This window comes from Physeter macrocephalus, chromosome 5 (assembly GCF_002837175.3).
Source record: "Physeter macrocephalus isolate SW-GA chromosome 5, ASM283717v5, whole genome shotgun sequence".
In the NCBI taxonomy this organism is placed as follows: domain Eukaryota; kingdom Metazoa; phylum Chordata; class Mammalia; order Artiodactyla; family Physeteridae; genus Physeter; species Physeter macrocephalus.
The window spans coordinates 53,606,400-53,624,486 of NC_041218.1; the positions used below are offsets into that span (position 1 = coordinate 53,606,400).

The 18,087-nt window shown below is 38.3% G+C and overlaps 1 protein-coding gene across 5 annotated transcripts in view; it reads left to right on the plus strand.

Moving 5' to 3' along the window:
- ADAM22 (ADAM metallopeptidase domain 22) overlaps positions 1-18,087 on the plus strand; it is a 234,566-nt gene that overhangs the window by 210,150 nt on the left and 6,329 nt on the right. Inside the window, exons 27-33 of one of the 5 annotated variants that reach the window (XM_055084959.1) lie at positions 1,697-1,891; positions 4,215-4,315; positions 4,661-4,727; positions 6,949-7,059; positions 9,316-9,402; positions 10,724-10,753; positions 15,071-15,194. In XM_055084959.1, the coding sequence (XP_054940934.1) occupies positions 1,697-1,891; positions 4,215-4,315; positions 4,661-4,727; positions 6,949-7,059; positions 9,316-9,402; positions 10,724-10,753; positions 15,071-15,194 (715 nt within the window). The remainder of the gene's footprint in view (positions 1-1,696; positions 1,892-4,214; positions 4,316-4,660; positions 4,728-6,948; positions 7,060-9,315; positions 9,403-10,723; positions 10,754-15,070; positions 15,195-18,087) is intronic. The other 4 variants (XM_055084956.1, XM_055084958.1, XM_055084957.1 and 1 more) reach the window with 4 other exon arrangements.

An 18,087-nucleotide genomic window follows, 5' to 3' on the forward strand; every position in this document is an offset into this window, starting at 1 on the left:
TTACAAATTTAAAGCTATTACTTAGTTGGTCATTTATGATCTTTTATAATAAATGATGAAATGGTATTTTATTGATCATGGGGACCTGATACTCTCTATCTTCACTAAAGGTTTATCAAGAAGAAACAGATCTGTAATAATATGTAAGTGGATATTGAAAAAGGAATAAATTTCTGGACAGTGAAGGATGTTAAGTATTATTCTTAAAAGATCTTTAACAAAGTTCCTCATCTATTATTAACATTTTAATGCATGTATTGTGTGAAGAAAGTTACATGCATTCCTTGTGGAATTTTAAGGAGAATGCAGAGTAGTTTCTTTATTTTGGAGACTTCACAGTAGAGATAGATAGGAATCTAATCTGCCTGGGATGATAAAAGCAAGCCTATACCCCCAGAGTTCATTGAACTTAAACTTTCCTTTCAACCCTTTGACTGAACCCCATAGTTTATGATATGTTTAGCATTTAGGATGTTTGTGCACAGTGTAAAAGATGACCATGGACTGCAGAGAAATTACATTGAAGGACTGGTAAAATGTGCTTAGTTAAAACAAACAAACAAATGAACAAATGAACAAAAAACCAAAAAAAACCACCATCCATTGTGAGAGGCAGTTCGTTTAATCCTGCAGTCTTAGCTAAGTGAGCCCTTGGTAAGTGCCCGAATGTCAGAACCATGTAAAGAGAGAGTAGTTTGGGGGATAGATTAATGGGCAAGATCAAGTGTAGTCAGAACTTGTCTTTCTTTTTAAATAATATTCTTTTTCTTTGTTTTTAAACCCCACATTTGTTTATTTATTTATTTTTGGCTGTGTTGGGTCTTCGTTTCTGTGCGAGGGCTTCTCTAGTTGTGGCAAGCTGGGGCCACTCTTCATCGCGGTGCGCGGGCCTCTCACTATCGCGGCCTCTCTTGTTGCGGAGCACAGGCTCCAGCCGCCCAGGATCAGGAGTGTGGCTCACGGGCCTAGTTGCTCCGTGGCATGTGAGATCTTCCCAGACCGCGGCACGAACCTGTGTCCCCTGCAACGGCAGGCGGACTCTCAACCACTGCGCCACCAGGGAAGCCCTAGAATTACATTTTTGATTGCCCTTTGAATCTCTTTCAATTATATTTCTGTTAAATGAACAGTGAGGCTCCAAACTGAACAGAGAACTAGCATAAGAATTTATTTGGATTAAATTATAGAACATAGTTTAGAAATCAATCAGTTCTTTTAAGACCAAATCCAGGTTACATTATATAATATTTAGAAATTATGAATAGTTTACTCACCACAGTGAAAACAATGATGCCTTATCTGGGCAAGGACTGTCTGTCTCAACATGTCTCCTTCAGCACCAGGTTTTTTTTTGTGTGTCTTTTTTTTTTTTTTTTTTTTTTTTTTTAAGACAAAACAGCAGTTCACATCTCTAAGTGTAATGAAGTTACAGTGAAAAACCTCATCTTTTCCTATATTTCCCCTGAAGCAAGGGTTTGTTCATCCAGACTGTAAAGACTTCAGTGATTGCATTTCTGACCTCTACAGTTAGAATGACTTTAACTTGTCACATTTATTAATAATCTTACATGTTGTTATAGACTTGATTCATGGAGCTCATTATCCCTACCTCCTTTTTCCTAAAATACTATTTGTATATGTCTGTGCTCATGTGTGTGTCTTGTTTTCTGACTCTGAAATGTTTATTATGCCTTAGACAGTTACCCCAGGGAGATTATGTAAAAGAGCCTGGAGATGGCGACTCTTTTTATAGCGACATTCCTCCTGGAGTGAGCACAAACTCAGCATCTAGTTCTAAGAAGAGGTCTGCTTTTCTGTCGCATTTTCAGATTTCTACCTGTTCCATCACACATTATTCCATTAGTCAGAACATTTCATTATTTTGCAGCAGGTTTGATTACTTCTTCCTTCTTTCTTGAATGTTAAAAAAAAATAGTATCCTTTGTTCTTTGATTACTCTACTTCAAAATGCCATATGCTCAGAACCACTGGTTTAACAAATCAGGCCAGAAATCCAAACAAAACAAAACTAAGCAAATAACAACCCTAAAACTATATAGAAACCCCAGGGTTTTTCAATCTTGCTCTTATACTGCCTAAGAAACTACACATAGTATTTTATCGTATTTTAAATGGTGAGCTTTATGTCATGCTTGGTAGTCAAAGAAAAAGGTTACTGTCACGCTTCAATAAAAGCAGTTGTTAAAATAAATTGGTAATATAATGCTGCATTGAATATTTTTTTAATTTTAAATTTATCAAAGCTAAGCTTGGTGTGAAAAAACAAAGATTGCTTCTCTGTGAATCATATATTTGAATATTATGATTTTGCCTTTCATTCCTGGAATGACTAATTCTAGACTTTATAACTTAGAGCTTGGTTGCCAAATTAATTTAAGCATATTTAATGTTTGCCTGAGTTTTATAACAGTCCAAATGGGGTTAATATATTATTTATATGTCTTAAACTTGGATGCTGTATTCTTGCTCCAGGATCTTAAGGTGTATGAGATCATTTAAAATTCTGCATGCCATGCTTTATAACTGCTTAATAAAATAAGCTGACAGAAGAAATAAATAGTTGGAATGTTTCAGGAAATGAGACCTACATTCACATTGAAAAAAGCTAAAATATTCCTGTGGAAGAGTTTCTTTAAACTTATTGGTAGGGGTGTAATGTATAGAAAAAAAGATTTGATAGCCCCCTGCATAACTTTGGGCACAGCAGTTACTTTGTAGACTGAAAGGGAAATTGCTAGTTTATTGAGAAGAAACATGATCTCTTCTGGAGTTCTAAATAGAGTAAATACTCTGTAAAAATTCTGCAGTGGATCTCACTCTTTATAAACATCAGGAAAAAGAATAGAAGGAATTAGTGAGATCTGGGAACTCTCTGTGGAACTGTCCTCAGCATGAAGGATGTTTTTACTCAAATAACATAGCTTAAAGCAAAAGTAAAATGATTAGTTTCTGCATAAGGAGTACAGTTCTATAGTAGGATGTTCAAAAATTTTATTCTTTTAATTTATTGGGGAGTTTTTGGCTAAGAGAATAAGATTTACTTAAATTCTCTCGCTATATAATTATTTTCTTGGTCAAATATTTAATTTTAAATTAAATAATATGGTAAAGAAGTGTAGAAATCAATGAATTCCAGCAGAATTTCTGTTGTTCTTTTGTACAAAATAGGAGTCATTCTATACTTAGCAAATGGTGCTGAAAAATCTAGGGAATTATGTAATAATTGTGCTGAGTTCCATTTATTTTCATTCATCAGTAGAAAGTTCCTTTTAAAATAGACATTGTTAGCAATTAACTGGTATGATATGTGGAAAAGATTTAAAGTACAGCGCTATTTTCTAAAGTACTTCAAGAAGAGCTTAAAATATCGATTTGAATCATTACCAGATTTTAGCAAAATCTCAATGGGTTTTGACTTTTAAACAGTTAAATATTGTACCAAATTATGTGACTCCTCCTAAGTATATGTAGTTTGTCAAAATGCTTTTCTTATGTGGTACAAGGTGGGTATGTAAATTTTGCTTCTTGTAGACAATTCATTTAAAGATGGCAGGACACAAAGAGCAGGTCTTAACGGTACATGGACTTTGTGAGAGACACCTCCATGATAAACATCTGACTCATTTCAGTTATTGGACAGTTAACCAACAGTGTCATGTTTGGGGGGAACATATTTGTGGAGAAAAATGCCAATTCTCAGAAAATAATTTTGTTGTTTAAGAAAACCTAAATATTACTTTGATAAAGGCAGGTTCAATTGAGCAAATCTTAATGAAATCTCTTGGAAGTCCATGTTCTCATAATATTTGAATGGAAGCCATTGCTTTACAATTAAGAAACATCTATGGTGGGACCCCATTATAACTCTGTTGCGTGGGTTATGTAACTGAAATATGTAGTGAATTTGCTATATATGGTTCTTGGGAATGTAATTGGCTTGCATTGCATCCTGATACTTTTCAATTACAAACTCTTGTAATGGGGTTCCATTATATTTGACTTTTCTTAAATTGAATGTTGTGTAATTCTGCCTTCTTCATGAAGACTTTCATGTTCTCTTCATTCTTTCATTTCAGATTTTTTCTTTCTTGATTTATTTTAATGCACAGTAATGCTTAGAAATGTTGCTTACTGATTTCAAAACATTCATTTGATTATATTTTTGAACAATATATATACATTTTCAATTTCAGGTCAAACGGACTCTCTCATTCTTGGAGTGAAAGGATTCCAGACACAAAACATATTTCAGACATCTGTGAAAATGGGCGACCTCGCAGTAACTCTTGGCAAGGTATAGGGCAGCATTCTGAACCCATCCGTCCACATAACCTAAAGTCTATATTTTGTGGTTCCTGGTTGTAAAGACTTGTTCTTTTTTGTTGGGTCTTAAGTTCTTCTCCCAACAGAGAGGAGGGCATTTATTATGAGAGAATCCAGTTCTGTTTTCTTGGATGGGAGATGATGGGATTTGGTAGCACCAGCTCACTGGACACATTGAGAAGGCTGCACAATGCTCTAAAGCCCTATGTTCTGGGCTGGTGCTGGTTATGAATTGCACCCACTTGAAATACCGTAATTTAACACACAGCGATTTTTAAATTTATATTCAAATCTAGCCATAAACCATCTTTTTCAGGTAACCTGGGAGGCAACAGAAAGAAAATCAGAGGCAAAAGATTTAGACCTCGGTCTAATTCAACTGAGTAAGTCTGAACCTCTAATGGAAAAAGACGCTACAAGGTCCTGTGCGATTAGTGTGAAAAGTTAATTAACCAGATCATCAAAGAACTGTAAACCATGCCTCTTGGTCTTGGTTTTGTCTTTTTAATTCTTTTTTTTTTTTTGCCGTTTTAAAATTAACCATGGCTTTTCTCTTTTACATAGGCATCTCCGCAACTGTGCCCAAACCAATACTCCTTGATAGTGGGGGTCTCACCCTCGCTGCAGGCTTTGTCCTCCAGTAACCTGCCATTGTGGTGTTTCAGTTCCGTTTGAAGGGAATTTTGATAAGATTCCTTTCTTCTCATCACCCGGGGGTCCAGCCATTTAGAGGGGTCACTTCCTCTTCCCAGTATTCACACAACCTAGAAGCATCAGGGGAAAATTCCCACTGTGCTAGAGCATGAGAACTGCTCACAGTGTGAAACCACCGCTCCAAGGGCTTCATGGCTGCCATCTAAGCATTCTCTCAGACTACTGGAATATGGTTCCCTTTTAAATTTTCCTTCTGAGGACATTTAAAAGGGCATTTACCTAAACTTGCTCTTTAACGGAATCATTGTCACTAAATGCAACACTATCCATTTTAAATGATAGCCACACTTTTTTTTTTTTTAAGTGGGGATAGGGTCAGCAGTTACATTTAAAGTCATTTATAATGAAGTAAACACCATACACTGTTTCTGTTTGTTTCTCCACTTAAGAAAGTTCAAGCAAAACCAAGCTTCCTGAAACCTTTATCTCCCATCATGGAATAAAACACATCCTTAGTTTCCTTCTGGACCTTGCCACCTGATTTTAATTAACTGTACTCTTGGCACCCTCCTAAAAAAATTTTTTTTTTTTTTACTTATTTCTCACTGCAGTGCTAGTGATGATTCCCTGCATCTCTATTGCTTCTTCATGCCTTAATACTTAAAAAAATCTGAATAGCAGATATTTGTTAACCGCTTGTCAGAAACTCACGTTAGCTTTTCCATCATATACCCTGCCTTTTTCAGTCCAGGACAATAACATTGCCCTGAAATTTGGAGCTTCCTGCTGATGGTATTGTCTTGTAAGTGGCTTGTCAAAGTTTACTAGAGGATACTTTACCTTAGAAACAATAGCTAGGTTCCAGTGATACCCTTGCATGGTCCAGACTGGCATCATAGAGCTCCATCACAAATAACTAATCCGTTAGAGTTTATCTTATACATCCCCAAAGCGCTTGAATGCTTTAGGGCTCATTGTGGATAAACTCTTCTTGGAATGTTGTTTGATTTGTTTTGCATGAGGTCACCTGGTAAGAGCTTCTTAGCTTATCTCAGTTGCTCACAAGAGTACAGGTAAAACTGCAGAATGTTCTTCAGAACTTCCTTTGTGTACTGTTTAGTGTTCTAACAGTATTTCCTATAACAAGGCTTTGAAGACTCTTAAGTGAACAACCAAATATCCAATATTGTATTAAAGCTATGAGTTTAGGACCCAAGGAACACTTGGTGTTTAGCAACATTTTCCAGCATAATCACTTATTTGTTTAAAAAATTACGTATCATGTAACAAATATTATGATACTATAGATACCCCTTGAGAAATCTTGCCTGTGAGATAATTATTACATTTAATAAGACATTATAATGAAGTCATCTTTATGAAGAAAAAGTGTTCAGGACTCTCTCAGATTTTTCAGACTTTCAGACTTGGTTACATGACTCTTGTAACCTAAGTGGAGCCAAGTCCTTGAAGCTGACCACTGTTCTCACATTCTCACATACCTTATTGTTCGGACACTATGTTTTATTTTGTTTTTCTTAAAAGAAATCCTAATGCACAGCATATCAAGAATTATGTCGACAGGTTTTTAAAATGCTTTCCGTATTTGTTAAATAACCCCCTTTGCTTCTGATATAGCAGTATCACTTGTGTAATTATAAGAGGAGCAGAAAGACCACGGACAAACATCTCTTTTAAAATTTTTTTTAGATAATGAGGTATTATCGGGTCCATTATTTCAACATTCCCTTTAGTATCTCATCATCCCAAAGGATGATGAAACATCGGGACATGAATGAAACCATGCCCCACAAATGCATACTCTGCTATAAAATGTCCTTGTTTATTGTACTGTTTTTCCACTCAAAGTTTTGCATCTTCCTCACTGTTGTACGTGCTGTAAAGAAAGTTTTTGGCTTAGACTTTGTATTATATATTGTGTTTTTACAGGAGGGAGCCCCAAGCACCTGAGCCTGGGCACTCCCTCGCCCAGACAGTCCCATCCCAAGGCATAAACCCAGGGGGCTCTGACAGCCCCCAGACAGGGAGTCTGGATCACAGGTCAGTCTCCACCTGCCCCTTCATTTTGGGCTGCCACTTAATCTGCCTCCAAGTCCCTTCCTTGGCTGAGAACAGGGTCATTTGATTTGTGACTGACCCCCAGAGTCTGCTCGGAGGTGGTCCTGGTCCAGCCAGCACCAGTTAATTTTCCTCTGCCTTTCCATCCTGGAGAACACAGAGAGCTCTCCTCTCCTGTCAAACGCATTTTTTTTTTTTTTTTTTTTTGCATGTTGCGCTACAAGCCAAGTCAAGCCACATAGGCAGATGTATCACAGTTTGATGAAATCCCATCACTCCAGTCAGCACTACCTAGAGATGTTAGGAGGCCCACTGTGAAGACACTTTCATGGGCACATCCCCAGAGGGAACTACAGTTGAGAGCTCTCTTCAGTGACCTCTAGTGAAGTGATCACAGCTTTCTGAGATGTTCCCGGATACAGAGAGAAAGGTCCACCATGTGCAAGTCAGGCCATGTGGCTGTAGGTTTCCTGCAACATCCATGGCTTTCCCTTGGAGCTTCTGAGATTGACAGTGAAAGGAACACATGTCTCCTCCTGGAAGTGGCCGACTGCCTGTGGGTGACTCAGTTTGCTGTGCGGCTGTGTTTCTCACCGGGTAACAGCTGCATGGGCTTTTTCTATGGTTTTCCCCAGGCCAGAGCATTCACTAGCCTTTATGTGTGGCTGCACTTGCTTTTTGACTTTTTTCTTTTTGTTCAGAGTCTCAGTGGAAATCTTTATGCGGGTTTTAATTGGCTATCTCTGTCAAAAGCACAAGTTGGCAATGATTGTGGCTAAAGGCAAAAAGAAGTGCGAGTTGTTCTCAAGTCAGGGGACACTGTCTTAGCAAAAATGATCGTGTAAGCATGAAAAACAATCAAGCCCTTCTCTCAGGAGGGAACTCGTGATGTTATTTTGTGGCGTACATTGGTTATAGCTAACAAGTTGAGGAAAAGCACTATGGAAAAATAATCTAATTTTGTTTGTTTAACTGTGGAAATGTATCTTGATTTAAATGTACCTACTAACTAAAACTAAATATGGAGGAAAGAAGCAGATTTTTTTTTTTTTTTTTTTTTTAAGAAGCAGATTTTAACCACAAAAAAACAGTGTTTTTTTTATCGTTTTCCCTGGTTTGTTTCCAAATAACTTTAAAAGTTTTATGGAGCTTGAATCTTTATTGTCTATAGCATCTCTAGAAGTTACCTTTTAAATGAGAAAACTCAGTAAAACCTCCAAATTCTTCGATGACTGAATTTGTTGAAACTGTATTTATTTGACAAGGGCATATTCTAAGAGAATATGATTTTGCTTGGCTCCCAGGGTAAAAATCAAAAGAAACTGAAAACAAACAAACAAACAAAAAAAAACCCTTGCACTCACAATTTTACTGCCTTTAACATTTTTCTTTATGCAGTAATTCTGATGGAGACTTTGGCCAGATCCATCAGGGAAATGTTAACTAAGGTTGTTGTTATCCTCTGGGCAGTCACTCCTTAGTGATCAGACACTTGGAAGGCAACCCGTGAGGGCCATTTCCTACTGGAAACATGAGTGTGGAGTGCACAAAGGGGAGGAAGGGACATCGCAGCTGCACCTAAGTTACTAAACCCACCTTCAAGAACATGGAGGCCTCTTGGGACCACACTTACTGTGTGCTGGGGCTCCAGGATCAGAAGAGTGGGTCCCTTTCTGCTCCTTATAGAGCCAGCTGGATCACCTTTCTCGTTGACTCCAGCTTGGGATCTGCTCTCAGGAGTGAGACAGAGGCCCTGTAAAATCTTTCCTTTCATATTGGAAAGAGAACGTGGCCCCTTTTAATTGTTCTTGGGGTGTTATATTCCCAAACACCAGGTTGGAATTGCAGCCATCTGAATATTCTCAAAAAGGCCCATTATCATTTGAAAACCAAGAAGCCAAATGAGTGGTGGCCTGGAAAAAGCCACTTTGGAGGTGGGTGAATGGGACTGCTGACAGATCTCTGAAAGAGAGCTTCTGATCCACTTTGGGAAACCACTGGAAAGGCTTTCCCTGAAAGGTTGAATGCATTCTAGAATGCCTTGAGCCTTGTTGTAGCTGAGTTTATTGCCATGTCATTGTACAGACTGCCTCATAATCACCCAGCATCCATCCTGGTTTATTTGCCATAGTCGTTAGTGTTTGGAGGGTGAAGAACATCCTTGCTAAGCTTGTGCTGTGTATTTTCAGATTTTCTATCTTGTTCTGCTTTCTTTGTTCCTTCCATTGCTTTCTGCAGGTATTTAAACCCATGGTTCAAAAGAGACTATAATGTAGCTAAGTGGGTAGAAGATGTGAATAAAAACACTGAAGGACCATACTTTAGGTATTTTATAAATTAATTTTATATCCTTTTCAAACTCTCCCAGCACATTCACATACTGTAGTGTGACTGGCTCTCTATCTTGTATCTCCCAATACAAGTTCCCATAGGTGGAAAGGGTCCTTGTTTATTTGCTGCCTTTTGATCTCTGTTTTTGGCTTCGTGAGCAAGTCTAGTTCTTTTCTGAACGTTTCAAATGAAGCCATTTGAAAGGGTTGCCATTTAGTGCATGTCCCTATCCCCATCTTGAGCTTTTTAGTAGCTTTCTCTTCATGCTATGCTATGTAGTGTTCTATGGGCATGAAACATACTTTCCACTAATAAAGAAGCACTATTAACCTGAACAATTTAATTTCTAGAATCTAGCGGTTTCATAATGCATTTTTCCTACTTACTGCCTGAAGAGTGCATAGTGCATACAAAAACTCAAGGAAAAACATGAAAAGAAACCATATGAAATGTGGTGGAATTTTACTTTGAGTAAAAACACTGATTTGATGGAACTTGAAAATTGTTGAGATAATATTGACCACACAAGAGTGTGTGGAATGAGTTTAGGCTTTATTTGTTCAGTACCACCATTTGCTATCAGAGAAGGCTATGCTGGGAAAGGGTTTTACAGATTCTCAAAAAGCATCTAAAGGAATTTTTTTATTCCAGTAAGAATGTCGTTGTCTTACCCTTCAGACAGAACAGGAAACAGATCAGAAACACGATCTTGATTCACAAAAGAGCAGACAGAATACTCCTACATTTTAGAAACTAGCAAATTTACTCAGTTCACTGCAGCTCATGTAACATTAGAGGTCAGAGAGAATTTCCAAGGCTCTTAATGGCATTTTTTTCACTCTTTATAATATCAAACTGACTTCCTAGATGTAAACATCGACTTTATATCTGATTACTTTGTGGACAACTGATGTAAAGAAGCAATATAGACTCAATTACTACCTCTTCTGAACATAACTTCAACAATAAGCTTTCAGATTACTTATTACCATGACTTGGGTCAGCATTTATCAGATATCAAAATATGTATGTGTTTTTAACTCTCAGCACCCATATAAGGTGGACTTTCTCTTCCAGTGTACCATTTAGTTTAGACATGTATAGTTTGAGAAAATGATTAGACCTACCTGCATTTTAATTTGATCCATACATTTGCATATAACCCAAGGGAAGCATAACCCCTGCCTGCTCACAAGAATATCTCCTGCTTTTATACCCCATCTTTCCCTCCTGCCCTGTCCCTCTGCTAATACCACTTTCCCACTGAACCTCATATACATACACTCACATTCAAACATCCCACCCTCACCTGTAGCTCCCAAGATGGCCAGCGTCAGGAAGACAGGTAAGATGATTTTGAATGTTATTTGGAATATTGGCTCACCTGCAGTCCTATTTCTCTTTTCTCTTTTCCTCAGGCTTGTGGGCAGATTATAATTTGTATTAGCCATGGAACCAAAACACAATGACTTTGGTCCCTTATGGGGTAGGGTTTATATACCTGAATGGACTTAGCATTTTGCAGCAGTAATTTGTGAAATGGTACTCCGGAAGAGTTGATTCACCTCCCTGGGTACGCTGAGTAGTTTATGTGGCTCCCAGAGAAGAGTTCACATTTCTTAAAACCAGCCCCCAGGTCTGCCCAGAAGCTGCATGACTAAATGTAATTTGGATGGGGAAATGCTTCAGCTCCCCCAGGTGCACGTGCAAAGCTGCAAGGGCAATTGTAGAGGGTTCCTTTATCTCCTCTTGTAATATGAGATGTTGGTCCTACAGTGGATAGTCATAGGAAGAATTCCTTATTAAAAATCCATATTTATGTTTAAAGGCTAGATATAATTCAGAGGAGGGTTACAAGTTAACTGTCATTTGGGGGTTAATAAGGGTTATGCCTGTAAGACTTGGAAATCAACATAGAATTTTTGTGGAAGTGGTGAATAATTGAAGTATCCCAGGGCTTGCAACATAATGATTCTAATGCAACAGAGTGAATTTCATCCACTGTCTGTCCACACCAAGCCTCATGTAGGAGGCACAGAGCATCCACACCTTGGCTTATGCTCTGCCAGCCCTATGTTAAGCTCAGCTCTGTGTCATCTGCCGCCAGGTCATTCAGGGTTACCTCTCCTGCCAGAACCACCAATGAGAGCAAAGGTCACTTTATTAATCACCCACATGGTGTGGGGTTTGTGGCATCCTTATCAAAATGCAATGGGGACTTTGCAGAAAACTGGTCCGAAATACTGCCCAGCATTAAAAAAAAAAAAATAAATTGTATCCATATCACTATGAAGAGCAAAGCAAATGCCAAAAGATTTTGAGCGATCAGAGTGCCTCACTTGGGCTCCCTTACCCAGTTCTCATATGACAGCATTTGCTCAAACTGTTGTCAGTATATATTCAGATCATCACAGAGGAGCAGGTGAGGTCAGAGTGAGAGCATTTTCTTCTCAAACCTAGATCCTAGGGGCAGTTCTGTTGGTGACAGTGCTTTACAAGCTCTTAGAAGGTTTTCTTACTATTGGGTATTATCCACTGGATTACTCACTTCGTCAGTGGTTTGTGAGTTCTCTTCCATGATCTTGTGGAAATTGCAGTAACTCTGGAAAGAAACTAATGATAATAACTGTCTGAGTGCCTGCATTGTTCCTTTATTTCTCACAACATCATGAGATGTAGGCATTCTTATTCCCTTTCTATGAAGCAAAAGAGTAACTCGAGATAGCACAGCCAGTAAGTGTCAGAACCCAAATTACAAGCCTGGCTCTGACTCCAAAATCTCTTCTTTTTCCATCAGACTACTATAAAATTTGCACATGAGCACAGCCGAGTGAATAAGTGGTAGGCGTGTGTCCCACGTGTGTGACTGGCCCGGTTTTTGCCTGTTCTTGGGGGACAGAAGTGAGATTGGCCTTGCCTATCTACAGGAGGCAAACCCAGGAGGTCTGATGTAGCCCCAAGACACACCACAATCCATTGGCACAGGGACGTACCTTCACTGTGTAATTCTAAATGGCACCCACTATGGTTATTATGGTTTTTAAAAACGCAGTAAAGATAACGGTTAGCATTTGTCCAGAATTTACTTTGTAAATGAATGAGCTGGGCTGGTGCCTGGTTTTCAGTGGAAGCCAGATTGGAACCACCAACCAAGTAGCCAAGGTCAGAAAAGAGCCTGGAGGTGGTTTTGAAGAAATGTCTTTCTTAGACATTTGTGAAATATGAAGTTTGTTTTTGTTTTCCCTAAACTGATTTACCCTGCCTTGTTCTCTACTCTTATTCTGACGCCTTCTCTGGTGCTTTCCGTCCCCCCAAGATAATTCCCTTGATGCTGTCACACACTACCCAACCTCACACCTGATGCCCCTTGCTCCTACTAAACTGTGCTGCTTGGTTTCTCTTCCCATTAGGGTCCAAAGTGTCAGTTAAACTAGTGTGTTAGTGTGAGAAGTAGTAAATGTGCAGTTTCTGTGGGGTTCTGGAGGACACCTCTGTGGTTTTTTTTAAAACTCATTGGCTTTGGCCAGGGAAAGCTATTTGAGGGGAAGAATGGACTTCCAGCACCCTCAATGGAATGGCCCTGTATGTATACAAAGCTGGTCACTTGGACCCATGGCCGAGTGAATGGCTGGCATGACTTTGAAGCTATAAGCCAATAATACCTCATCCTATGGACACCCACACACACTGCAGAAAATGAAAAAGAGGACTCAGTTTGTATGATCCCCTAAAGTAAACAAGATTTAGCTGTTTGCATACCTGACTCGTTTTTCTGAACATGGATATCTTATCAGTAGTGATTAGGCTAAAATCCAAACCCAGGTTAATATCCCTAGTTTTAGAAAGATATATTTAAATCTTTACATACAAAAGTATGTGCTCATTCTACACATACTGAATTTGTTTCCTAAAGATCATAGTCCTATTTGAAATGTCTTCCTAAAATTGAAAATAATCATGAATTTCTGAATTAGAAAAAGATGTGGTAGTACATTGCTTTAATAGTACTTTAACAACAAAAAATAGTACTTTAGAGGATTTGAAGTACTTATATTCTTAGTTCCACCCATCTGCTCCGCAGTGGAGAGCATTAATACAGCAGAGGTCAAACAGCTGCAATATTGTGACAGTTCACATTAAGGAGTGAACATTTCTGGACATTTTCCAGAAACAGAGGAAACATTAGGAATTACAGATTTAAAGTAAACTGAATCACTCTTGAGTCTTAAAATTGAGCCAAACCTCAGGGTTTGTAGGAAAAATGATTTTCAAATCTTAGCTTGTCCATAAAATAGAAACTGATTTGAAAACTACAGCAGAACCAGAGCAAAGAATAATATATGGATAGGAACGGAAATTTAAAATCAGGGAGAAAAGGACATCTTCATTTGGTGCAGGCAGTACAGTAACTAGATCTCCCCCAAGAAGGCTACCACACCACAAGCACTCACAGGCTGAGTCAGTCACTTACAGCAGATGCAATGCACCCCACTGAAATAAGTACCTGTGCTCCAGCATGGCGGTGCCACCAGTTCAGTGATGTGGTCATTACCACCTTGCACCAGGAATTGAGGAGTCATGGATGTGTAGTGGTGACATTTGTGAATGGGTAGCTACTGCCGAATTATCATGTTTATTTTTCGTTGACACAGTGTAAATCGAGGCTTTTCACTCTCAGCTGTTTTTTTTTTTTCACTTTAAAGACAAAATAGCAGATATGGTCTCTTCCAGTGCGCTCTGCTTAGTCACAAATATTACCCCTGTGCATACAGAATCAAACAAGAACAGCATAATGCACCAAGAGCTTATGCAGATCTTTCATATGGAGTATCTCCATGATGAGGAGAACACATGTTATCCAAATAGGAGGAGTTTTTGTTGTGTTTTGTTTTAGTTTTAGTAAAATTCCAGTCATTAAAGTGTAGCCACCTTATTGACATGACAAGTATACCCTACATGAGTTACCACAATCTATGTCTACGGCTTAGAATCCTCCCCTATACAGAAATGCTGATTGTAGGGACTAATCAGACCATTTTTGTATGTTCTCATCAGACTCTTTGTTTGGCTGGAACTCTGCACTCCTTACTGCTTGCATGTTTACTAATGTGTTATTAAAACCCTCGTATTTGCCTTTGTTCTTTCACAACTAACACACTGGCCTCTGAATGCATGAGTTTTGTGTAAACTGGTGTGTGACTTAGTAACTAATAAATGTATCAGTTGTATTTTCAGATCTTAAAGCTATAATTGGAATTACTGCACTAAAACATTTTTTACATTAAGTGATAAAAATAAGGTAGACTATTAATATATCGTACACTTAATTTACCATTATGAGCTCTTAGAGTATTTTTTAATCCCTTCTTCATTTTAGCTTTTTAAAAATCTATTCTATAAAAAACCTCATTAGTGGCTTTCTAGCTGAAAAGTATTCTGTGTACTAATATTTAAACAATCCATTGCAGTTATGAAGTTAGGAAGATAAAATTCTAGCATTCTAGCGTTGTGAATGACAGAGTATGTCCCAGTAGTTAAATCTTTGCAGTAGTGGCCTATGAAAGTAAAAATCAGAGGGTTCTTTCTGAACCCACTTTTCAGATATTTGAAAAGATATTAGGCAATCACATAATATGTATTTCATGTGTTCTCAACGTCTCAGGACTTTATCTCCTGCCAAGTCTCCTTCTTCGTCAACTGGGTCTATTGCCTCCAGCAGAAAATACCCTTATCCAATGCCTCCCCTTCCCGATGAGGAGAAGAAAGTGAACCGACAAAGTGCCAGGGTATGTGGGAACTTCTTCCATATATTAACATCCTCGGTCATGATCGTTTATCTGTGAGTTGATGTTTTAAAAGAGAGAGCCATTTTTCCTTTTTTTGTTCATAAGAACATGAAAAAAATTGAGTTTGGAAAATAGTAGATTCTTGGGGCTTTTGGGCCCAGATTTGTATTGGCAAATTTGTTTAATTATTGATGAATTCTGGAAATATTTGGCTTATATTAATCATTCACTGCTATATATTTATATCTTTTATTATTCATTGCAGCTAATATATTACAACCTGAAAGAGACAAAACAGAGAGTGTATTTTGCTTTATCAGTTTTTACATATACCTGGAAATGCCAGAGATTAAGTAAACCAGCCTCATTTCCATGCCCAGTTTGCTTACTCAGGCCTTTTGTTGGCTAATAACACCAGTAGGATTTAAAAAATAGGAACCCATGACAGAAAGTCAGATCAGTGTCTTGGGGATGGGGGTGGAATTTGGTTAACTGTACAAGGAAAGGAACCTCAAAAATCTGTAATATTAAGAGTATGGCAAAGGGTATGGTGAAATTTAGCAACCTTTTATTTAAAAAAAACATTAAAAACATATTTGGAATTTACTATTTTTATAAACATGATTCATCAGATGTTTCATGTAAATACTAAGTCCTCCTTTACATTTAAATTATGATTTTATTTAGTCTCACAACATTCCCAGAACACATCCATTATGTCAAATTTGAGATACAGTCGAGTTTAGAGAGGCAGACCAACCCTCAGAAACTTACGTGAAAGATATAACTAGAGAATAATTACCTTTATTGGTGTCCAGGCTCTGTTGTGGTGAGTTACACTATAATTCTGATCTTCTCAGAAATAATGTTGCAAAAAATTAAAGCTTTAAAAGCCTGGACAGATTTATCTGCTAGTGGGTCCTGGGTTCCTAGGCTTTTTGGTTTTGAAAGATATTTCAGAGCCTCTTGGACCCTGAACTTACATTATGGGGTCCGAGGTAAACATGGATCATTCAAATTTTAACTTGATCAATTCAGAGTCAGTAAGAAAACATGTGCTGATTAGATCACTATAATCGAAAAGACTTTAAAAACAATCAGTGGTATTTTATTAACCATACAAAAAATTATCTTCATATATTAATATGGGCAATGGTAAAACATGGAAAGGAAGAAGATAACTCAGATTCCCAGCACTCAGCTTTTGGCCTTAAAAAAAAAAAAAAGACTTGTGAGTAGGCATCCACTTGCTTGTGATATAAGTATGTGGTAATGAAACCTTAGGCTGATGTCATTCCTTCCCTCCCCAGGGAACTGCTGAAGTAGAACACCTCACATTTTCTCCCTGATAAATTGTCTACATTGCTGTTTTGTTCTGTCTAACTGGGGACAGTCTTTTAACTGTTGTCATGCCAGGGTGCAGGTTTTTGGAGATGTTCCCACTTGAGAGCCCATGAAAATGACATCCTCCAGAAGAAATGGCTGGCCCTTGACCTTTTCTCTAGGCTGAGTGGGGCAGCTGTGAAGACTGTAGCCTTGGGGACAGTTGTGTGAAAGGTCTGCTTGGTTCTTGGTTCCCATGAGCAAGTAGCAGAATCCTACAGAATAGGCAGCCCCTGTCTCTGGGCTGTCCTTGTGGGCTGTGGACAATCTAACGAGCAGATCTTTCTATCAGCAAGCCTTCTGTTACAGCTATCCAGACATGGCCAAGGTCATGCCTATTCTTAAAAGCAATGGCTTGGCAATTCTTTGCTGCTTTTTCCTCACTGGGATAATCGTGACCTTCAGGTTTCCCCAGTGTCATTCCTTTGTTCCTCTCTTCTTTCTGCGAGCTGTCATTTATTATTTAATCTTCAAAACCATTTGTGAAGAAACTGGGCTCACTGAAGCTGAAGTCTGGACTGTTTAACTACTCTGTATTATCATCTGAGCATCAATCCAGATCTTCTTTCCCTCAGACGCCCTGCACGCCTCCTGCTTAACCATTTATTTTCACTTGTCTCCACCAACAGGTGTCATCCACACACAAAGATCCTCACAGTTGAGAGATATGGTGTCTTTTTTTAATGAAAAGGACATATAAAGTGGACCTAAAGTAGGTAACAGAATATTTCCATGAAGAGTCAAGAGGACATATTAAGAGAATCTGTAGAGAAACATCCACTTAGTCACTTAGCTATTTCTCCTTTTTTGTTTCCTCAGAAACTCATTGGGTATCATACTATGACTGGCCCCAGATTTCCAGTAAAAATGGGATTTGGATGGAAATTGGATGCAACCTATGTTACACTAATCTTAGTCTTTCTTTGTTCATGTTCATAATAATTATACCCACATCATATTGCCTGGGAACATATTTTATCAGCTTGATCTTTTTCTTTTTTTTTTAATTGGCCTTCCTTCTCTGGTGAACTGAATTGCACTTATATTTGATCATGCCAAACTTGTATTCAGTCCATTAAGGCAAATTACTGAACATTTTAGAAATTAGATATCAATAGGGCTGGTATAAAGAAATGGTGGCAGAGGCCAAGAGAGGGAAGAGGTGAGGGAATTACGAAGTTGACATCCTGCCCTGGATACATCATTCTACTCTGATATGTCCACTCCTGAGAGAGGACACTTGTTTAGCAGATAGTGATGGATTTGGAGAGTGTATAGCCTGACCACAGGCCCAGGGCAATGATTTTTAAGTGAGCGGTGGTGGTATTAATGGACTCACACTTTCCTAAGGTCAGTAGTTCTCAGCATTGACTGTACAGAATTGTCTGGAGGACTTTTAAAATATACTGATGCCTGAGTCCCACCCAGAGAGATTTTGATTTAGTTGGTCTGGTGTGCTATCTAGGCAGTGGGATTTTTTTTTTTTTTTTTTTTTTTTTTTTTTTTTTTT